The 23,452-nt window shown below is 35.6% G+C and overlaps 1 protein-coding gene across 2 annotated transcripts in view; it reads right to left on the bottom strand.

Annotated features, from left to right (window-relative positions):
* PTPDC1 (protein tyrosine phosphatase domain containing 1) overlaps positions 1 to 23,452 on the bottom strand; it is a 61,420-nt gene that overhangs the window by 31,214 nt on the left and 6,754 nt on the right. For both annotated transcript variants that reach the window (XM_069473997.1, XM_069473998.1), the window contains exon 2: positions 2,677 to 2,764. In XM_069473997.1, the coding sequence (XP_069330098.1) occupies positions 2,677 to 2,758 (82 nt within the window). In that variant the 5' untranslated portion in view covers positions 2,759 to 2,764. The remainder of the gene's footprint in view (positions 1 to 2,676; positions 2,765 to 23,452) is intronic.

Raw genomic sequence — 23,452 nt, 5'->3', positions numbered from 1 at the left:
AAAAAATCTGAAGATCATAAAGGTCAAGAAAGGGTATTACTGGAACAGTTGACAAAACTTGAGTGAGAGTCTCTGAGTGAATAGTATATACGAGGTTTTTTGTGTGCTTTTCTTACAATTTTTCTGTAAGTTTGAAATTATTTCAAAATAAAAAAATTAACATGACAAAAAGCAAGACAACTAGACAGCCTGGGCATCCTGAGGGAGGATCCTGAGCATCACCCAAGAAATATTCTTGCCAATTAAAAAAAAATAATCTGACTGGGCTCTACATCCATTTACCGATTTATAGGAAATACTATGTAGATATAATCAGCAAAATATAGGCTGTGGCAATCTCTACAGGGCAAAAAACCTGGATTTCTTCAACAAATAAACTGTAAGGAAAAAGAGACAGACAGAAACTCAAGTTTAAAAGAGATTTCAGATACACAGCAACCAATTACAATGTATTGACCTTTTTGGATCCCAATTCAAACAAATATATATATAAATGTTACATGTAAATATATCTATGAAATATATCTATGAGATAATTAGAAATTGTAACACTATTTAGGTATTTGATATAAACAATTATTATTAATTATTTTAGGTATGGTAATATGATGTGGTTATTTAATGAATAAAATGATGTGATGCCTTGAGTTTGTTTCAGAGTAATATGGATGCAGGGAACTGGGCAGAGGCAGTGAATGACTGAAATTGTTAACGCTGTGTGATGGTACATATCTGAGCAATGGTGCATACATGGGGGTGGTGCATAACATGGGGGATGATACATATATGGGGATCTTTATTTTATTCTATATACTTTTGTAAATGTTTGATATTTTCCGTAATAAAAGTTTTTTTAAAGCAGTATAACCAAGATTTAAATCTAGGTCTGTCTCACTGCAAAGCTAGTTCTTGATGAGTTTCTATTTTCCTTTAAAAATAAATTAAATACTTTATGTACCCCCCTATTAAAATTTCCTATAATTCATTAGCTAATATTTAAAAAATTCTTCCCATTCCCAAACCTAACAAGGTATAACTGACTACCTTTATATGAGATATACTTTAATAAAGTTAGATATGAAGTAAATTTCATTTTTCCAGATTTTTTCCTAATTAAAAATTAGCTACATTTATATCAAAAGGAAAATTTAATTAAAAAAGTGTTTTAGAAAGGTAAAAATCAGCTTACCTAGTGGATCACAACAGAGGTGGTATAACCTTCCTGGGGGTCTTTGGAAATATGCAGGGTTTTTTTCATTGTCACTGGAAGCTGGGGATACTACTGAATTTAGTGGGTAGGCCAGGGATGGTAAATGTCTGCAAGTGCTCTGGGCTCTCCTGTACAATGAAGAGTTGTCCCATTCCAAAAGCCAATAGAACCCCATTGAGAAACACCAACTAAGAGGTAATATTCCAACAGAAGAAAGAATAGCGCACCCTTTGATAGCTCAGCTGGTAGAGCGGAGGACTGTAGACTGGACAGAAGAAAGAATAGGGAAAAAGGTTCGTCTGACTCTTAGATTTGTTAGCTGGAGAGTTACTTAGGGGGGAATAACATTATTTTATAAGGGAAGCTGCCAGGAGACATCATTATTGTGTTTATTTTAGACAGCACTTCTTTCTAAGACCAGGAAAACTAACACAGAGTAAGTCTGGCACACAGAAGCTGTCCACAAATGGTAGTTACCAGTAGGGTTAGCACCTCTAGAGTTGGACACAGCAAAGAAGGATGAAGGAGGGTCTACAAGGATCTGGAGTTTAGACAAGATCAGAAGCAGGAAACATGGATTTTCTTGATGAAAGAGAACTCCCCCTGGTGGCATGGTCAGAGTCCAACAAGAACTCAATCAACTTAGAGAACTGACTGTTCCCAGCAAGTGCTGAACTCAATACCTTTTTAGGTAGACCCTTACTCCTTTACTCTTTCTTCTATCATCTAATCCACACTAAGGGACCAAATCCTCCAAAGCTTCCTATACAGTAGGGCTAAAGTGAACTTGGGCAAAACCCAGAGAGGGGAGTTAGAAAATACTGCCAGGAGAAATTACTCAACATCTCTCTTGGTTAATTGCTGGTGGTGGCAGCAAGACTAACAACATCAAAGCAGAATCAGAGTGCCTCCCAGCTCAGAGCTTTCGACAGAAAGAGTGAGGGGCCAGTATGGCTGTAAGTAAGAGTTCAAGTCACAGTACTTGTCCTTGCCTGGGGTGCCATATAAAAACCAAAAAGGGATAGGAGAAAAAACACTGGGAGCAGTAGGGCTAGAATGCTTCTGAATGTGCTTCATTAGTGACACTCGTAAGTAAGGAAAGACGAAAGAAACGAAAGCTTGATTCACAAGTGGATGTTTCATGATAGGAACAAATGCATAATCTCAGTCTGCGATTATAACCCAGGAGACAAACATTGTTTGGAACACTCCTTCTTAAAAAGCCAAGATCATTATTCAGGATGTCAAACAGGAATTCCAACAGGCCAAAAACGGTAAGGCAGAAATAAACAAAGGGCCGTAAGTAATGCCTGCAACTTGGGTCTCCAATATGAAGACAAGAGCCTTTTCTTTAATTTCCATTCACATAACTACTTTTAATAATTAGTAACAGTGTTATTAAAAGTAATTCATACTAGTTAATTACTTTGCACAGAGAGACAAAAAGTACACTAAAGAGATACTACCTTTCATGTCTGCAGCATGTCCGCTGTTAATCACCAAAGTAGAATATGGTTGTTCATCCTGAGGCAAAACTCCTGCAGCCATGGTAGTCTGTTGGAAAAAAATTATTTTTTGAAATTTTGCCCTGGGATATTCATTTACTAATCACTCATAATGTGCTAGACCTTTGCTGTCCAATATGGCAGTCATTAGCTATGTGGCGACTGATACCTGAAATGTGGCTAGTCCAGGTTGAGACGCACTGTAAGTATAAAATACACACAAGATTCTGAAGACAATGTCCAAAAAAAAAGAATGTCAAATATCTCACTAATAATTTTTTACATTGAATACACATTGAAATAATGATTTTTTGATATATTAGGTTAAATAAATACATTATTAAAATTAATTTCCCCTGATTCTTTTTATCTTACTGCATTTATAGGACATTAATCTGTACTTAACAGTCTCCATCAAGCTCATGCTAAATTATATGGCTAAGTGAGTGCTATATTGCCCAATTGGTACAGTTTCCATTGAGGAAAGTTAATTAAATCTTTTTATTTGTCAAAACCCCAAAATTATCACCTCTCTTAAGTTTTTACTATGTGCTAGACACAAATATTAAATCACTTTTTTCTAACAAAAACTGTACAAAATAGCTATTGTCCCCTCTTAAAGCTGTAGAAGTCGTTTCAGTACACTTAACATGCACACTAAGTGGCATGGTGGCAGTTAATCCCATCTTTCGGTTTCAAGTTCGTTTTTTTTCCGACTAGTGCACAGTTGCAAATGACAGAAATCCTAAGAAAGATGATGTCAACATTTTTGAGCTTCCAGAAAAACAAATGTGTAATTTAACTCCATAGTCACAGACTAACTGTACCTCAATTGACATACTGATGAAAACAAAGAAAAATGAGTTGTGGAATTTTATAAACTACAAAATTATTTTCATAAGATGCAAGCACATAACCCAGAAAAGTTTATGGAGTTGACCACCATACAAGAGAATTCTAAGGTTTTTTTCTAAATGATAATTTTAATATTTTTCTTTGCAAAATAATGTTTAATATTTCAGCATTAATGACTGGGAGGTCAAACACTGTAATTTTATTAGCTTAATAAATGGTTATGAATTTTTTAAAAGGACTTAAAAACTTGTTGAAACTTCTTATACCAATAAATTAATAGTGATAATTATATTCAGCCCTAATTAATATTTTTCATTGGAGCATTTTATTACTGTGAGAAAAAAGTCACTTCACAAATCTCAGTGATTCTTTCAGAATTTCAAGTTCACTAAAATTTTACTTCTAAAATCAATTTTTATATGCTCAAAAGGCACAAAATTTAAAATCTAATGTCCTATTTGATGAATCTGTATTCCCTCAAAAGAAATATAAGAATTAAAATCACAGGGGTGATTTAAAATGAAATAAGAAAGAACGCTTCCTGAAATATTAGTAATGCCACAAACTGGGTGTCATACTAATTAATAAAAAATTTTATCAATGTCCATAACATTTCAAATAAATGTTACATAAAGACATGAAGTAAAAGGACTAATGGAACAGCTGTTCCAAGACACTCATTAGCAAAAACTTAATTTGAAAGGATATCCACTAAGATTAGACTTAGAGGAAACATTTTTACCATGTTATTTTTCATAATCTGGACTATTTTCTAAAAACATACTTTGTCAAGGAAAACAATTAACACCATATTAGAATTAAAAATTTTGGAGCAACTGAGAAGTTATGAACCATGTCCCAGAGAAAGTTCCTGCTTTGTCCCAGATGTTCCAGCATGTAAAGTGACAGCGTGTTGATGACAAGCTCAGACCAGTCATCAATTTCTTTGTGAAGTTTTCCCTATTCCCACCCTTCACTCTTCAGCTGCAACGTAATGAAACAAGTCTACTTTACCATTTCCCCTGTAAACCATGGGGTCAGGAGAGGAGGAGCCATGATTGGTTCATGTTTATGTCTCTAGAGAAGAGGAAGGCCTGTATGGGACATAGTCATGACATATCTGCTGAACTGAAATGGACCAACTAGATTGAGTTCCTTGGATCTATTCATGTCTTATTTATCTCTATCTCCTAAAGCCTATTAAAAAAGTGTGAGAATTAATCATACCTTTTTGGGTCACAAAGAGTACAAGTATGATTATGAACTATCTTAAAAATTTCTTTCTAACTATCCCCTCAGAAACTCAAAGTTGTAAGGAACCTCAGAAGTCCTCTAGTACTGCAGCCTGCATTTACAGATGCTCCCCATCACTTGTATCACCACATAAGCTCCGCCTCCCGTCAGATCAGTGGGGACATTAGATTCTCAGAGGAGCATGAACCCTACTCTAAACTGTGCATGGAGGGATCTAGGTTGGGCTCCTTATGAGAATCTAATGCCTGATGCTCTGAGGTGGAGCTGAGGCGGTGATGCTGGGGAGCGGCTGCAAATACAGATTATCTATCATTAGCAGAGAGGTTTGACTGCACAATAAATGTAATTGCTTGAATCATCCCCAAACCATTCCCCCAATACCTTCCCTGGGTCTGTGGAAAAATTGTCTTCCATGAAAGTGGTCCCTGGTGCCAAAAAGGTGGGGACTGCTGCTCTAGCAGAATTCTAACCAAACGTGAGCATACTCTCTACAATATCATTGTTTGAACAGTAACAGTGACATCATTACACAGCTCTGATAGTTAGAAAGCTCTTTATAATGCTGCCTCTCTGTAATTTCTACCCACTGGTCCTATTTCTGTACACACATAACAATACATCCTTTTTCCATGTAAAGCTGATGATCATGTTCCCTTCACTCTAATTTCTATTTTCCCATATGATACATCAGCAGTTCCCTTTACCCTTCTTCAAATGGTGCTAGACCACCTCACCATTTTGGTGTCCTTTTCTATTTACACTCTATGGTTATTAATATTCTAGTGCCCAGAACTAAAGTCTATTCCCCAGAGGTGGTCTGATAATCAAAAATAAAACAAAAACAGTCACCTCCCTTGTCTGAATAGTATATGTGGCCTATGATCACATCAGTATTTTCAGCAGTCTCAAAACACATCAGGATATATCAACAGTCAAAGAAAAAAGTTGGCCCAAAATTGATTTGTAATATATTTTGAGGTTAAAAAATAGATACTCACTAAAGATAATTAAACATACATAAAAGTTTAAAGTGAATAAGCAGTACAGAATGAAAAGTGAAAGTCTCTACCTCCTATCCCCCAAGCCAATTCTTATTCCTCAGAGGTAAACAATTTAAATGTTCCCTTTAGTTATTCTAGGGGGTAATCCTTACACTTAGATCTCTGGTCCTTATGCTACCATCTTTAAACCACAGTATTGAAATCCAGGTATAAAAGATGAGGAAATTGGCTCTTACACCCTACCTTGCACCATGTCAAACCTTCCCCCATTTAATACAACACAATATTTTAGAGTCTTCTGATCATTTTGCAATTTTAAATTTGGATTATCTTTGCACATTTTAAATTTTAAAAGGTTAACATCCTTTAGCCATCTTTTATTCTATCAACTTTCAATAGTATCTTGATTCCTTCTTTGTAAAATAAGTAAATTAGTTTACCTGTACTACTGCCCATTCTCTCTTCCCCTCTACTTTCACGTTCTGCCCATTTCTTTTATATTAAGATTTTTAACTTTTAAGTTTCAGTTAAATAAATCTATAATTTTCTCATGCTTGTCTATAGGCTTATTCTAAAATGTGAGACATAACACAATGTAATTATTATATATAATTATATTATATATTATACACACACTTTTTTTTAAACCAAGTATTACACTTGGATCCATATAATAAAGAAAGAAGTATAATCTGGTATCGCCAAATCTGTGCTGCTCAAAGTAAAACATTCCAAGCATCAGTATCAAATGGATTATCTTTTCTTTCATTCCACCAGGTGCTTAAAACAAAGGCATATTTTCTTTTGCTGCAAATTTGGACAATACATTTCTGATACAGACTTCCCTCTGGTTTTTAATCGCTTTTTTCTTACTGACAAAAGTAACATAAATCTTCACTAAATTTTTATCTATCTGCTTTTTGAAGATTTTTTTCCTGAGAGCTTTGAATTCCTACTCTAATGAGGGCCAAAGTTTCCTAGGCCTACTACATGGCTGTCAGCCTGGGGTTTCTTTTAATTGCACCCCTGAGTTGAGGCCCTCTTGTTTCTTGGATTCTGCTTTGGCTTGCTGATTGATTTTCAAGTAATTTTTTTTTTTCATAAAGAGTGAATGGAAGTTAAACTTTCTAAGTCTTTTCATTCTGAAAATATCTTTATTTTATCCACATACTCAGCTGATAATTTGGCTACTTACAGAATTCTAGGTTGAAAGCCATGCCATATCAGAATTTTGAAAGTATTGTTCTACTGCGTTCTAGCAAACAATATTGCTGATGAGAAATTTGATGTCAATCTGAGACTTGTAACAGGTAAACTTTTCAGGTAGGATCTTTTACTTTGGTGTTCTGAAATTATACAAGGCTGTGTATTGGGAGCAGCCCTTTTCCACTCCCCTTGATTAGTTTCCTTCAGCAGCTAAAATTGACTGTGCACGTGTACCATGATTTACATTAAGTGCTTTACTTTACAAAATTCCTATCATTCTCATAGAATCACTCTGTAAGGTATGCACTATGATTATCTCCATTTTCTTAGATGGGAAACCTTGTCTGAGATCACGTGAATCTAGCCTACAAAGCTGGTGTTCTTACACCAATCCACTGTGCCCCACAGAAAGATTAGACCAATTTACAACTTATTAAAAGGTGTGTCTTTTCTCTCTCCCTCACTAATGCTGGGCATTTTAAATCTTCTTAACAGAATTACCTCTTATTGTTTTATTCTGCATTTCTTTACTTAGTAGTATAGGTTTTCAGAGGTTTTTCTTAGGAATTTCTTATTAATAAAGTGCCTGCTTCAGAGCTCTGTCCTTTTTCCTGCTGCGGTATTTGCCCCTTCCTTCATCATACACTTTGTTTCTTATGTCACCATATAATATCGACATCATTTATGTCAATTTTTCATCATATATATTGCAAACCTTTTTTTTAAATCAGTTTATCATGTCTTAATTACGTTATGTTATGACTAGCAGTCTTACTTTTCCATGTAGTCCAACCCGTAAGATTTTTCTTTTAACTTTTCTGGCCCTAGTGCCACATACAATAAGAAAGGGCTTCTCCAATTTAAAATGTAAATACCAATTGAATGTCTCTGACTTTGAGGTGATATATATTGTCCTTTTGTTGCAGGTTGGCAATAATATTGCTAAAATTTAATAGTTAATTTACATATTTAACGATGGTCCACCCTCAAAGAATGTCATGTATTTCCTAATGTTATTACAAAATTAGTCTTTAAAAAGAGGAAAAAAATTCTTTATGTGTAAATTATCTACATTTGTGAAGCTTCAATACTATGTTTCTACTAAACAACATGAATGAATGCTTTTTATGAAAAAAATAATTCTTCCATCCTAGTAAAAAGTAAAAGAATGGAAAATTTTCTTTAATGGTCTAATTACCCATGTTACTATATATGCTTACAGTTAAACTGCCAATTTTCAAAGGTCTGAGCTACATAATAAAACATTAGTTTGAGAAATGGAGACTATTCTCAAAGTCTAAGAGTTATAATATAAAATCAGCTCTAACTGTATCTGTATACTCCTCAAGAGTATTTGTAAAGATTCTTTTGTTCATTCTTCTTGCCGTTGCCAATCACCTGCCTTCATCTAAAAATCTAGTTGCCTCAGTTTCACCGCTTTACAAATTAAACAGCCATCCTCTTTGCCCAAACACCGGTGGTAACATTCTTTCTTTTTACCTTACTTAATTCTTTTCAGTCTACCTTGCTCAAGGAAATCCCCATAATTTAACAGGTCTCAACTACTAACTCCTTTTTCCTGTCTTATTAGACTAGTTAATAATCAGTCGGATCCTTTCAAGGTCTGTTTTTTAAATTTTGTTAAGGCAGCTCCTGAGCAGCCTTTAGGCTAATTTAGACCCACTGCTAAGGTAACACCTTTCTGAAGAGTCTACCTGCTCCTCTGGATATTAGGCATTCCTCTTGTGGCTCTTGGGAACGGGAACCACTGTCAGTCCTCTGAGAACCCAGGGAATTTTTCTATTTCTTTCCTGTGTCTTTTCCTGGCCTTAGTTAGTTCGGGCAGATCAGTACTCAACCAACACCTCGGGCCAGCAAAGCCTTGGGGGCCCTCTGCACACTTTTGGGCTCCCTGTGCTGCTCCCTTCTCTACAGAACCCTACTCTGCAAATTCTAGCTGCCTTGGCCACACTGAACTCTGCTCTCTGCACATCTCTGGGAAGGGTCTGTCTGGGTCCCCTGGAAACTGCCCCCAGGGAGACAGCTGGTGCAATGCTTGTTTCTATTTTCTCAGAAATGGAGGTCCTGAGCTGCCTGCTTTCCAACATGTGAAAACCATTTTTTCTGTATGTTGTCTGGCATATATATTGTCTGGTTTTCTAGTTTAAGACAGGAAGCTAAATTTGGTCTCTCATTTTTCATCTTGGTTGGAAGTAGAAATCCTCCCTGGCCATCTTCAAATAACTCAAATCCAGGGGAACTCTGAAACAGTGCCCACTATGCATTGCTTTTGCATAAAAACATTAATTTATAGTCCAATTGTATATAATTGCTGATGAAAATTATAGTTTAGGTATGTTAAACTATATTTCAGAGTCAAAAGTTCTGTTGGGTGTATTTAAGTCTTCACTCTGTTCATTGTCAGATATATGAACGGTGCTGAGCTTCAATTTCTTCTTCTGTAAAAAGAGGATCCTAGTGTCTACTTTCCTAGGTTGTTATGAGAATGAAGGAAGATTGTGTATGCATGCACGTGTTTCTAGCACAAAGTGTGACATATAGGTATTCAACAATTACTTGTTATTTTAACTTGCAAACCAAGAGCTGTACTATCTTTTTGTTTCCTTCCCTTCTTAGTCTGTATTCACTTTACTTTCCTCTTATTTTTATAAGAATTTGTAAAAAAACTCTATTCATTATCTGTCCAAAATTCCTGCTAGTAGTTAGTAATGGTTGAGCTCCTCAAGAAGAATTATGAAAACATTCTCTCCATTCACAACTGTATTCATTTCATAACCCTGGTTGTAAAGTGAGGAGAAGAAGGGTTTGAATAATAATCCTGTCATTTCACTACATAGTCACATATTATTTCATTTCATTTCCTGGTGTCAATGACAGATATTTTGCTCACTCTATCCTACAGTTTGCTTTTATCCTTAAAAGCCCTCAAAATGACTCAACTGTTTAGAATTAGTCATACGCTTACTAATTAGTACCTAATATACTTAAAACTTATGTGTATCGATGGACTATTACTCATACTGCTAAGAGTAGTCACGAAGAGTTTGACATATAAGGAAGGTTGTACTTCATAAAAAAGTCATTTCGCACAAGAGACTGGGTTCTGAAATGGACTGAAGAATTCTTAGGTCACTACTTTCCCTTCTATTTTCCAGGCACATGGTGTTCTGCCAAAATCGACATGTATTTTTTGGACAGAATTTGTGGGGAACTATATTAAGCAGTGCCTGGGAGGTCATAAGTGGTATAATCCTTCACAGACTCTCACAGCACTAGCTCTCCAACTTTGGAAGGCACTGTAGTATTGCCTTGGGTGCTTGTGGAAATGCAAATTCCTTGGCCCCAACCTCAAAACATCTGAGTTAGTAAATCTGCAAGAGTATTACCAATTTACACTCCAGGTCATTCTGATGTAGGAAGCCCTCTGCCCACACTTTAAGAAATATTGTCAATAAGATTAGATTCTAGACAGCAATCATAGCGGAAGAATTTGAGGCTAAAAATCGTAAGCTTGCAAGGCAAAAAAATAGGGATGGAATAGGGATACTCAAGTACCTGAGTAAACCTATGAAAGCTATTTAAACATTTTTATGTTCCTTAATTACATAATGATAATAACTAAATCATGTAAACTAAATCAAGTAAACTTACTCCATGCCAGATACTGTTCCAAGTGCTTTATATATCTTATCTAATTCTTACCATACACTATTTAGTACCACTTTTATTCCCATTTGTTTTTTAAATAGACTATTTTTTAGAGCAGTTTTAGATTCACAGCAAAATTGAGGGTAAGGTACAGAAGCTTCGCATAATGCCCTTGTCCCTGCCACAGCCTCCCCCACGGTGAACACTAAGGTATAATGACATGTATCCACCATCATAGTATCATACAGAGTAGGTTCACAGCTCTAAAAATCTTCTGTGCTCCAACTATTCATCTCTCCCTGCTATAGTTTGGATGTTGTCCCCCCCAAATCTCATGTTGAAATTTGATACCCAACATGGTGGTGTTGGAGGTGGGGCATGGTGGGAGGTATCTGGATCATGGGGGTGGACCCTCATGAATGGCTTGGTGCTATTCTTGGAAGAGTGAGTTCTCACTCTTAGTTCCCAAGAGAACTGGTTGTTGAAGAGTCTGGTACCCCCCCACCCCTTCTCTTGCTGCTTCTCTCTCCACGTGATGCCTGCTCCCCTTTGCCTCCCACCTTGGAATCAGTCTGAGACCCTCACCAGAAGCAGATGCTAGCACCATGCTTCTCATACAGCCTGTAGAGCTGTGGGCCAACCTCTTTTCTTTATAAATTACCCAGCCTCAGGTTTTCCTTTATAGCAACACAAACAGACTAAGACACTCCCTCTCCCTGAAGCCCTGGAAGCCAATGATCTTTTTATTGTCTCCATGGTTTTGTTTTTTCCAGAACGTCACAGGTTGTAATCATATACTATGCAGCCTTTTCAAATTGGCTCTTTCACTTAGTACTATGCATTTAAGGTTCCTCCATATCTTTCCCTCGCTTGATAACTCATTTCTTTTTGGCACTACATAATATTCCATAGTCTAGATATATCAGAATTTATCCATTCACCTATTGAAACACGTCTTGGTTGCTTCCAAGTTTAGGCAAGGATGAATAAAGTTTCCATAAACATTCATGTGCAGATTTTTGTGTGGACCTTTCAGCTCATTTCAATAAATATCAAGTATCATGATTGCTAGATCATATGGCAAACATATGTTTAATTCTGTATATTATCCCCATTTACAGATGAGGAAACTAAGACAAAGAAAGATAATAATTTGCCTAAAGTCACACAGCTATTAAGAAAGAGAGCTAGGATTTGAAATCACACAGTTCAGCTCTGGCGTTTGTGCTCTTAACCACTATACATATAGCTTCTCAACAATAAAGACCTGTCAATGAATAAAATTTCAATACATGGGGTTTTAAAGATCTAACTGGCTTTTATTAGCAATTCATGAACCAGACAGCATCCAGTCTACAAAACAGGAAGGCGCTCTGTTGGGTGTGGCAGAACAATCAGATTTTATAAGGCAGCTCGCAGCAGAAAAAAAGGAAACAGCTCAGTACAGATAGATTGGTTATTATCAGGTTACTTTCCCTGTATGAGTTTAAGCAGAGGGGATTTCCCTGTTATGCCAGCCAGCTTGACTAGGTCCCTTTTGATTGGTTACTACAAGTCTCCTAGTTTGGCCTGTTCTGGGATTTCCTGGGTTTTGTTTTTAAGTTTCTGTTTAATTACATGGCATATGGCATGAGTCACTTCATACTGATTTGGATTGTTGGGGACTAGTGCAGAAATTCAGTCCAAATCAATGGGCTTCCACAGATTTTATTTAACAAATACCACACTAAATAATGGGGAATTTCATTGTTATTCTATGAATTTTAAATCGGCTACACTGGATTCTGCATTGTTAATTTACATTTATAATTCCTTTGCTCACATGAAACTTTGCAGATCCTGAGATCCACAGTGAGATTTACAAATTTGTTTTGCTTTGTGCACATAATTTACTGATTCTTCACCCAAATCTTCATTCACTGCTGTTCCAAAGACAAATGTCAGGAATACAGCCCCTTTCAGCCTCCACCCTCCTAACAGAAACAGGAATACAGCTGGTATAAACGTCAGATTTTAAAAGCCAAACACATTTTCAATATAGTAGTTGGCACTTACTAGCTTTGTGGTCTTAGATACGCTTATTAACATATCTGAGACTACTACCTACCCTACTGGGTCACTGTGAAGACTACCGAACTCCATGCCTGACACATTGTTCAGTCTATGCTCAGTACTGCAGCCACAGAGATCTTGTGAACCTCAGTCAGCCATGTCACCCCTCTTCAACACTCCCCAAAACACTTTATTTAAAATTTAAATCACTCCCCATTTAATTTTTCTCCATAGCACTGGTGAAGAAAACATGTCTAATGTATTATATAATTTCTTTATTTATCCTATTTATTGTCTGCCTTCCCCTACAAGAATGTAAGCTTCATGATGGCATAGATTTTGTCTGCTTTGTCAATTGCTTTTTCTCCAAAGCCTACAAGGCCTGGCACACGGGAGGTACTCAATATTTGTTGGATGAATACATGAATAAACATTCAAGAAAAGGTAGCTGCCCCCCCCATCATTTAATCTCTCTCAAGTTAAGCTTTTTCATCTGTAAACTAGGAATAATAATCATGCCTTACTCATCTCAGGGTTATTGCTAAGAGCATATAATTATGTGCCAATACTAAACAAATACAAAGAATAGCATTATCCTCATTTAGTCTTCCTGATCACATTTATATTTCTAACTTCTTGTCCAACTTTTACCTGACAGATTTATGTTCTTTCTACTCTGAGGAGTGAATCTGTTTTCTTTTCAAAAACATATGCATGAAGACACTAACTTCAACCCTCAGCCAAATTTTCTTTCCTTTAGGATGTCTTCCGTTATAGTAATTGCATATTTTATTCACATTCCCGCATCATATAGGGCTGAGTGAAGATTTATCTAGGTCTATGTGGCTCACATGCTATAAAAACAGCCTCCTAATACTACGGTAGTATTTTGTTCTTAAAGAATTAAAGCACTTATGATTCCTTACGTAGTAAAATAAAATAACAACAAACTTCTTTTAAACTGAAATGTCCTCACCTTTGAATTTGTAACCTAAAAAAAAAAAAACAAAAAAAGAAGACAGAACTATATAAAATCCTCTTTCTTTTCAAATCACCCCACAGGCAGGCAGGCAACATTTAAAAAATACCTTTTCTTTTTTTATTCACTGTAACATTTCTAACAAGGTTAGTCCTCAGGGATAGGACTAACAGCCACCTTGAAAATACATTATATCTGGCAGTTCACTATAAATTTCCCTGGCTTCTGTGATCTCATACCTGAAATACACCTTAGAGAAGGCTGCAAGGCTCTCAGGAGATTAGTCACAGATCCGGGAAAAACAATGCTTCGGCAGGAACCATGCTATTTCATCATTTAAAGAAATATGCTGCTTGATTAAGATTTTTGAGAAAACACATTATGATAAAGCAACTGTGTTAAATGTTAACAATTACAACCAAGGTTTCCTATTCCCTATCCTTTTCCCACAAGCAGCCACACATGGCTAGTTATTTCTACAGTTTGAAATAACCTCAAAGCAAAGATACAAGCACAGATACTTCTAAGCTCATCAATAGCTTAACAATTCCTAATTTAGCAATCATCAGAATCACCTGGAGGGCTCTTTTGAAAACGCAGAGTGCTGGGCCAAACCTTCAGAGTTTTGAGACTGGGTAGATCTAGGGTGGGACTAAGAATCTGCATTTCTAACTAGTGTCCATGTGATGCTGACGCTTTCAGAACCCCTGCCTACGCAAGCAGTTTGCATTTTCCTAACAGCAGGTATTCATATTCATATAGGTTCTTGTGAAGGTGTTTCCTGGGTTCTGTTTCATTGTCAAGCATTAAAAACCTTCTTTTTACAGTTCCTGAGCCAATGAAATACATTAAGAAGCCCCACATCATCAACCAGATCTAGAAAGAGACTCATATTCATCGATGAGACCTGGCTGCCAAAATTCTGTTTTAAACCAAACACATCACCTGAAATCAGGGCATTGCTACACAGGTAGTATCAACAAGATCAAAGACTACCCACAACGTTAGCCATTTTCTGGTGAAGTGCCACACTGTTTTGTACACCATAATTTGAATTCTTAATCAATGTATGTTCATTATGTTAATAGCCTTTTTTAATAACTATATAAATATTGTGGATATATAATTATGTTTACCTTCAAATACATATTTTATGACATTGCTTAAAATTTTTTTCAATTAATAATTTCAGCTAGTTCAACATGAAAACCTGAAAATACTAGGTAAAGCAGAGTTTGTTATTCACTTTACTATTCTGATTTACATATAGACAAGGAAGGATAACAAGATTTCTATCTCTTCAATTCTCGCATTATTTCTCTAAGAAAAAACTATTATTTTGTGAAACATATTTCAGGTGCCTGGGTGACTTAAAACACAGGCCGGTGTAAGGCTCCTGGAAATTCACAGGCTTAGATAAGATCTTCCATGGCAGGATACATAGGATGTCTGGTTTAAGTAGTGATTGGGCTCATGCATTGGGCTAAGACTGTTACAGAAATTTTAAAAAGAATAAGCCCACAGAGCAGGAGTGGGTTATCAATAGATTAGCTATCTCAGTAAGCTTTTGGAAGACAGAAAGCCCATGAAAGTGAAGAGGCAACTAAAACTGAGTGAGGGAAGCTGTAGTCCAGAATATGACCATAAAGATGGTCATACCATAAAGATGCTACGTAGGTACCTCCTCCGTAACATAGATGATTGTGTCTCACCAGAAAAATGGAAGTCAGAAGAGAGTGAGATGACCACTTCTTCAAAGTACTGAAAGAAATTGATGGTCAACCAGGAATTTTATATCCAGCTAAACTCTCCAAAAATAAAACAAAACCAAACCTGAGAGAATTTGTTGCTAGCAGACCTGTTCAACAAGAAATACTAAAGGGAATCCTTTAGGCTGGCATGGAAGAATATTCAATGGTAACTCTCACATCCACACAAAGAAATAAGGAACAACAATAAAGGTACCTAAATAGGTATTATAAAAATACACATACACAAAACTCTTTTCTTGATATGTTTTAAAAGATACCTGCATAAGGCAATAATTATAAAAATGTGTTGATGAGCTCAACCTCTCATACCACGTACAAAAATTAACTCAAAATTAATCATACACCCAAATGCAAAAACTAAAAATATAAACTCATAAACATAAGGCAAAAACAAAAGAGAAGTAGACAAATCCACTATTTATAATTGGAGGCTTCAACATCCTTCTGTTAGTAAATGATAAATCAAGCAGGCAAAAAATCAGTAGTGCTGAAGAGCACTACTAATCAACTTGAACCAATGGATATTTATAGAACATTCCATTCAACAACAGAAATGCACATGGAACATGCACCGAGACAGACTACATTCTGGGACATAAAACAAACCTTAACAATGTAAAAGAAGAAGGCATGGCATGATGGCTAACAACTGTAATTCCAACACTTTGAGAGGCCAAGGCAGGAGGATTGCTTGAGCCCAGAAGTTCGAGACCAACCTGAGCAACACAGTAAAACCCTGTCTCTACAAAAAACAGAAAAATGAGCTGGGCATGGTGGCACACATATGTAGTCCTAGCTACTCAGGAGGCTGAGGCAGGAGGATCACTTGAACCCAGGAGTTTGAGGTTGCAGTGAGCTATGATGATGCCACTGCACTCTAGCTCAGACAACAGAGCTTGTCTCAAAAACAAAAAACAAAACTCCAAACAAATGTAAAAGAATAGAAATCATACAATATCATAATTAAACTGAAATCAGTAACTGAAAGACAGCTGGGTAATTAGAAATATTTGAAAATTAAATCACATACTTCTAGATAACACAAAGTCTTAAGAGAAATTAAAAAATATTTTGAACTAAATAAAAGTGAAAATATAACTTATCTTGCACAACAATGTGAATGTACATAATACACTGAAGTGTACACTTAAAATGGGTAAGATGGTAAATTTTATGTTATATGTATTTCACCACAATTAAAAATAATTTTTTAAAAATACCACATCAAAATTTATGAGATGTGGCTAGAGTACTGCTTTAAGGGAAACATAGTATTAAAGGCACATTTTAGAAAAGAAGAAAGATCTAAAATCAATAATCTAAGCTTCCACCTTAAGAAACTAGATAAAGAAAACCAAATCAAACCTAAAGCAAGCAAAAAGAAGGAAATGATAAACCACTAACCAAGAAAAAAAGAAAAGACATAAATTACTAGTATCAGGAATAAAAATGGGTCATCATTACTAATCCCATGGACATCAAAAAGATAATAAAGGAATACTACAAACAAATCTAAACCCATAAATTTGATAATTTTGATAAAATGGACCAATTCCTTGAAGGGCACAAACTACCAAAACCCACTCAAAGAAATACAGATACATGAATAGCCCTACATCTACAAAAGAAATTGAATTAGTAAAAAAATCTTCCAAAAACCAAAAAGACCAGACTCAGATGGTTTCACCAGTGAATTGTCACCAAACATTTAAGGAAGAAATAATACCAATTCTACAATCTATTCCAGACAACAGAAGAGTAGGGATAATTTCCCAATTCATTCTGCAAGGCCAGGATTGACCTAACACCAAAGCTAGATAAAGAACTTCCTTACCCTAATAAAGACTAATTTTTTTTAAAAAATCACAGTTAACATCATGCTTAATAGTGAGAGACTTGATGGTCCTAGCTAAGTTAATGAGACAAGAAAAAAAAAGAGAGAGAGAGAGAGAGAGGTATACAGACTAGAAAGGAAGAAATAAAGCTGCTTGTATTCATAGACATGATAGTCTACCATGATTGTCTATGCATGTAGAAAACCCTAAAGAATCTACCAAATAACTCCTGCACATAATAAGTGAGTTGAGCAAGATTTCAAGATACAAAGTCAATACAAAATAGTCAATAGCTTTCCTATATAGTGGCAATGAATACTTGGAATTTGAAATTAGAAAATGATACATATATAATAGCATCCTCCAAAGATGAAGTAAGTAAGTATAAAGCTAACACAATATGTACATAAAACTACAAATCATTGATCAAAGAAATCAAAGAAAAACCTAAATAAATGGAGAGAGATTTTGTGTTCTTGATTGGAGATTCCAACGTAGTAGAGATGTCAATTCTCCCCAAACCAATATATGGGTTTAATGAAATTCATATCAAAATCCCAGCCAGGTTTTAGGTAGACACACATGAGCTTATTCTAAAACTGATATGAAAAGGGAAAGGTACTAGAATAGCCCATTCAATTATGGAAAAGAAGAACCAAGTTGCAGAATTCATATTACCTGATTTCAAGAGTCACCGTAAAGCTTCAGTAATGGATATAGAGGGGCAAAAGAATAAACACATCAATCAATGAGAAATAACAGAGAGATCTCAAATAGACCTAGAAAAATATAGTTAATTAATTTTTGACAAAGGTGCAAAGACAATCCAACAGAGAAAGAAGAATCTTTTCAACAAATGATGCAACATATTTGGAAGTCCATATGCAACAAACTGAACCTCACATCTTACATAAAAATTAACTCAAAATGCATCATAGACCTAAAAGTAAATGCAGAAACTATAAAACTTCTAGAAGAACATATAGGAGAAAATCTACATGACTTTGGATTTGCTGATGAGTTTTAAAATACATTATCAAAAGCAAAATTCATGAAAAAAAATTTTAAGTTGAACTTAATTAAAATTAAAAACTTATTCTGCAAAAGACATTGTTAAGAAAATGAAAAGACAAGCCACAGACTAGGAGAAAATATCAGCAAATCACATAACTTATCAGGACATGAATCCAGCATATATAAGCAACTCAACTCAAAAAGGGGCAAACAGCAAGAGAGAGAAAGGAAGCAAAGATTTCAAGATTGAGAGAAAATGACAACATTCCCAAGAAGTCTGCTACTCTTTTCTCTGTTGACATATTGGTAAATTATAGATATTACAGATATCTATATATTGTATTTTTAAGTAAAAACCTAAAGTGCACATGTCCTAAGGTCATTAGGATGTGTAAAGTGTGTGTGCTGTAGTACTTTTTGTTGCAGAAAAGATACTGGTAATAATTTCAATATTTTTGAGTAAGAAATGGTTGAGCAAATTATAGCATATATTTCTCATGGAAAATAAACCAGTTATATTTTTCTTCTTTTTTTTTTTTTTTGAGACAGAGTCTCACTGTGTTGCCCAGGCTAGAGTGAGTGCCGTGGCGTCAGCCTAGCTCACAGCAACCTCAAACTCCTGAGCTCAAAGGATCCGCCTGCCTCAGCCTCCCGAGTAGCTGGGACTACAGGCATGCACCACCATGCCCGGCTAATTTTTTCTATATATATATATATATTTTTTTTTTAGCTGTCCATATAATTTCTTTCTGTTTTTAGTAGAGATGGGGTCTCGCTCTTGCTCAGGCTGGTTTCGAACTCCTGAGCTCCAACGATCCGCCCACCTCGGCCTCCCAGAGTGCTAGGATTACAGGCGTGAGCCACCGCGCCCGGCCTCCAGTTATATTTTTAACAAGTTAGATTTATATGTAGTGATCTGGAAAGTTGACTAATATAGTGATAAATTTAAAAAGTAAAAGGAAGTTTCAGAGTAACAATTCTAGTGTAGTCAAATCTATGTGTAAAAACTTTCAAAAAGATAGAAAAATGCATTTGTTTACTAGAAGGATGGGGAAAAACTGGCAGCATATGTGTCAAATGACTTTAACAGCAGTCATTTTCAGAGATCTAGGATTGGAGGGAGAGTATATCTCTCATAGATGACTTTGAGGGGGTTCAAGACTTCGATAAAGGAACTGCAGATGTGGTGGAAATAGAACGAGAACCAGAATTAGAAGTGGAGCCCGAAGACGTGACTGAAATGTTGCGATGTCATGATAGAACTTGAATGGCTGAAGAGTTGCTTCCTGTGGATGCGCAAAGAAAGTGGTTTTTTGAGATGGAATCTACTGCTGGTGAAGAAGCTGCAAACACTGTTGAAATGACAACAATGAAGTATTTAGAAAACTACATAAACTTAGTTAAGAAAGCAGTAACAGGGTTTGAGAGGACTAACTCTATTTTTGAAAGAAGTTCTATTGTGGATAAAATGCTATCAAATGGCATCATATGCTACAGAGAAATCTTTTGTGAAAGGGTTAACTGATGCAGCAAACTTCAGTGTTGTCTTACTTTAGGAAACTACCACAGGCACCCTAAGCTTCAGCAGCCACCAGCCTGATCAGTCAGCAGTCATCAACACTGAGGCAAGACTCTCCACCAACAAAATGATTATGACTTGCTGAAGGCTCAGTTGATTGCTAGTCTTTTTTAGCAATGAAGTATTTTTAAATTAACACATGGTCATTTTTCTAGACATAATGCTATTGCACACTTAATAGACTACAGCACAATGTAAACATAACTTTGATAGGCACTGAGAAACCAAAATATTTGTGTGTGTCACTTTATTGCCATATTCACTTCATTGTAGTGGTCTGGAACCAAACCCACAATATCTACAAGGTATGCTTGTACAGCATACTTCACTGAAGGGGATGGGGAGAATGAGGTGTAAGTAACTTTGCTAAGCACTGTAATGTAGTTAGTTAGCAATGTTGTTTCTTACAGTGATATGGGTTAACAATTCTGATACTGCTGAACATATATTGTGGGACTGCAAAATGAGTAAAAGAGACAGTGAATGGCAGGAGCCAGGTTTCTCACTGTGGACTGGGAGAAAGGCTAGAATGAACCATGTAGTTTTGAGTTAGGTTCTAAGACATCAGGATGATCTGCTGTTTCGCTTAATACAGACACTGATGAGTAAAAGTAGAATACAGATATTTATGCATACACTTGTTAATCTACATACATATATTTCCTAGTTCAGGTTAATCTATATACATATATTTCTTAGCTGACAAGGCCTAAAAGCAATGACACCCCAGTAGTGATGAGCACATCAGAGCACATCTGGTTTCTAATACTATTTTCCAAAAAAAGGAACCAGGGACGCCTGTTTAAATGATTGATTTTAGGGCTGGAGCAAGGAATATACAAGACAAGCTTGGAGCATCCTGTAGTGCCAGAAAGTAGGAAAGTGCTCAAAATACAGACTGATGGGAATGTCAAAGAGATACAGAAGCCAACTGAAAGAGTCCTCAATGGCAAAAGCTGAAAAAATTTGAGTAACAAAATAAATAATGCAGTATTCAGTTGTAACTGGCCAGCAAAAGAAAACCTTGACATGCTCAACAGTAATAAAACTAAGTCATCTCTGATATTTTTCCAACTTTTAATCATATAAAAGTGTGTCACTGGGCAGGTATGTTTGTTCAAGGTAGGAAGACAGAATATACCAGGAACAGAACTTAAAAGGGACACAAACTGGAGCATGTTCAGAGGAGCAGAGACCAGGTTAGGGCTCACACTAACAATAGTCTAATCCAATCTAATCAGTAGTTGAGCCCCTATTGGGTACCAAGAACTATGAGAGGCATAGAGGAATACACGGATAAATAAAATAGCTCCTGAAGGACTACTTTAAAAGCTAACTCTTTAGTAGAAAGGCTGAAAGAATACAGCCAGAGAGTAATGAATCCAAATATATAAAGGACTGTTGTATGGAAAAAGAATCAGATTTGTTCAGTATAATTTGAGGGACAGACTTAAAATGAAGGATAAGTTCTCCAACAGGCAGAGTGGGGCTACATGTCTGGCACAAAGTAAGTGATTGATATAAGATCTCTTCCCCAAATGCCCAACATAAGATTCACTCTGCTGAAACCAATATGTTTCACCAAAATTTATGTAACAAAAAGATATTACTTCCATTCTATATTGTGATAGTCACCTAGAAAAGTTAATTTTTAAAAAGTATAAAAACATAAAAGTCTAAAGTTTAATATAAAGAAAAATAGTTCAATTTTATTGCCATCTGTACTAATTTGAGGGTTTTTTAAGTGGATTTGTCTGTCAAGGTCTACCACTGAGCCAAGTGGTAATCATTTATAAAACAGAATTTGGAAGATATGGGCTAAAAGTATAATTATTCTATAATCTCTTTATAAAAATTTAAACCATTAATGACATTCACACTTTATAAATCCACAAATAATTAGTAGAATTGTTTTCCCTGTTTTGAGCTATCTAATCAGTTGCATCAGATGGAAGAGAAGAAAATGATCTAAATGAGAATACTTTTCCCATGTGCATCAGGGAACACACACAACTAATCACAGAGAGAAGAAAGCCTCCCCTGTGGCCATTTCTGTTTTCAAATAGCTTTTGGTCATAGGAAAGAAAACACCGAACCAGAGTTAGTTGATTTTGTACAGCCTTTTTACTAGCAAAACAAGGCAGGCTAAGTTGGAAGCATGCTAGGACTTTTGCAAAATAGGCATATAGAATGGAGGAAAATGTGGACATCAGTCAGCACTGGGACTAAGAGCATTAACTCAGCTATGGGGTAAAAAGAAAGAGCAGTCCAATAATAGCAATAATTAGGGCATGGTGAAGGTATGCTTATTCAGATAAGCCACTGATAGAAAGTACCTAAGAAGCATACTTTATATTTATATAAGAAATGATAGCAATGATGATAGTGAATATTATAAATTATCCAAGTCAGGATGGTCAGCATATAGGAGATTTCAAGCAGGCGGAGACTGCAGGAGACTTCAGATTGGAGGAGTGGGAAAGACAGGTGCTGATATTAGATGTAGTACATTATTTCAACAATATATTAAATATTAAAAATCAATTTATAAATGGTAAAAATTTCTATAATTTAAAGGAAGTCAAATACAAAATTGTGTATAAGTACGTAAAAATAAATATGCATAGAAAAGGGACTTGAAAGAGACTGACCAAAGTGCTGCTGATGAGAGAATGGCTGACTTTTCCTGCATACGTTTCAATATTTTCCGTTATATTACTTTCTTATTTTGTTACTGTTTTATTATTATTCAAATGACTAAAACAAACTTAAAAGGTTAGTTTACTCGTACCTTTCCCTAAAGACATTATAGCCCAGATGTCTATAGATATCCAGGGCAAGTCAACCTGTAATTAAAAATCTGCTGTAGTTTATATACAAGGTAGATAAAAAATTCTGACCTTAAAAAGGAATAAGACCATACATTCATGGAATAAGTTAAAATAAATACTTAGTGTATACATATCCAATTCTAATAAAGAAGGAGTTAAATAAAAATTATCACAGGCCATTGTTTAGGACTGAGTTGCTCCACTAGATTCAACAGACAGCCTAGACCAAACCAGAATGGAGGCACCCATGAACCTAATCATACCAAACTTTGAAACAAGCCAATTTTGAAAAAGAAACAAGAGATTTGCAGCAACCAATCAGAAAGGGCAGAGTTCACCTGAGATGTCATAATAAAGAATTCTCCTCTGTTTTAACACTATAAGGAAAGTAACTTTGTTTACTGCCAATCAGCTTTTTGTTGCTTTTTGTTTCCTTCAGCCTTTTTCTGCCTATAAAGTCCACCTCCTCTGCTCAGCTCATTAGGGTGGCTTTCGAAATCTTTAGATGGGATGCTGCCCAATTCATAAATCCCTAATAAATCTTTAAACTAAATTTGTTGAAATTTTATTTTTAACAAGGGTCAAAAAACACTCATAGAAGAGCTGTCATTTGATATTACTATTATGAATAGAATCTACCATAGATTAAGAAAGAGAAAGATTAGCTTAGTAAACTGATGAATAATAGTA

This window comes from Eulemur rufifrons, chromosome 7 (assembly GCF_041146395.1).
Source record: "Eulemur rufifrons isolate Redbay chromosome 7, OSU_ERuf_1, whole genome shotgun sequence".
Classification (NCBI taxonomy): domain Eukaryota; kingdom Metazoa; phylum Chordata; class Mammalia; order Primates; family Lemuridae; genus Eulemur; species Eulemur rufifrons.
Note: the sequence above shows the minus strand (reverse complement) of the source record. Positions and strands in the feature narration are given on the sequence as shown.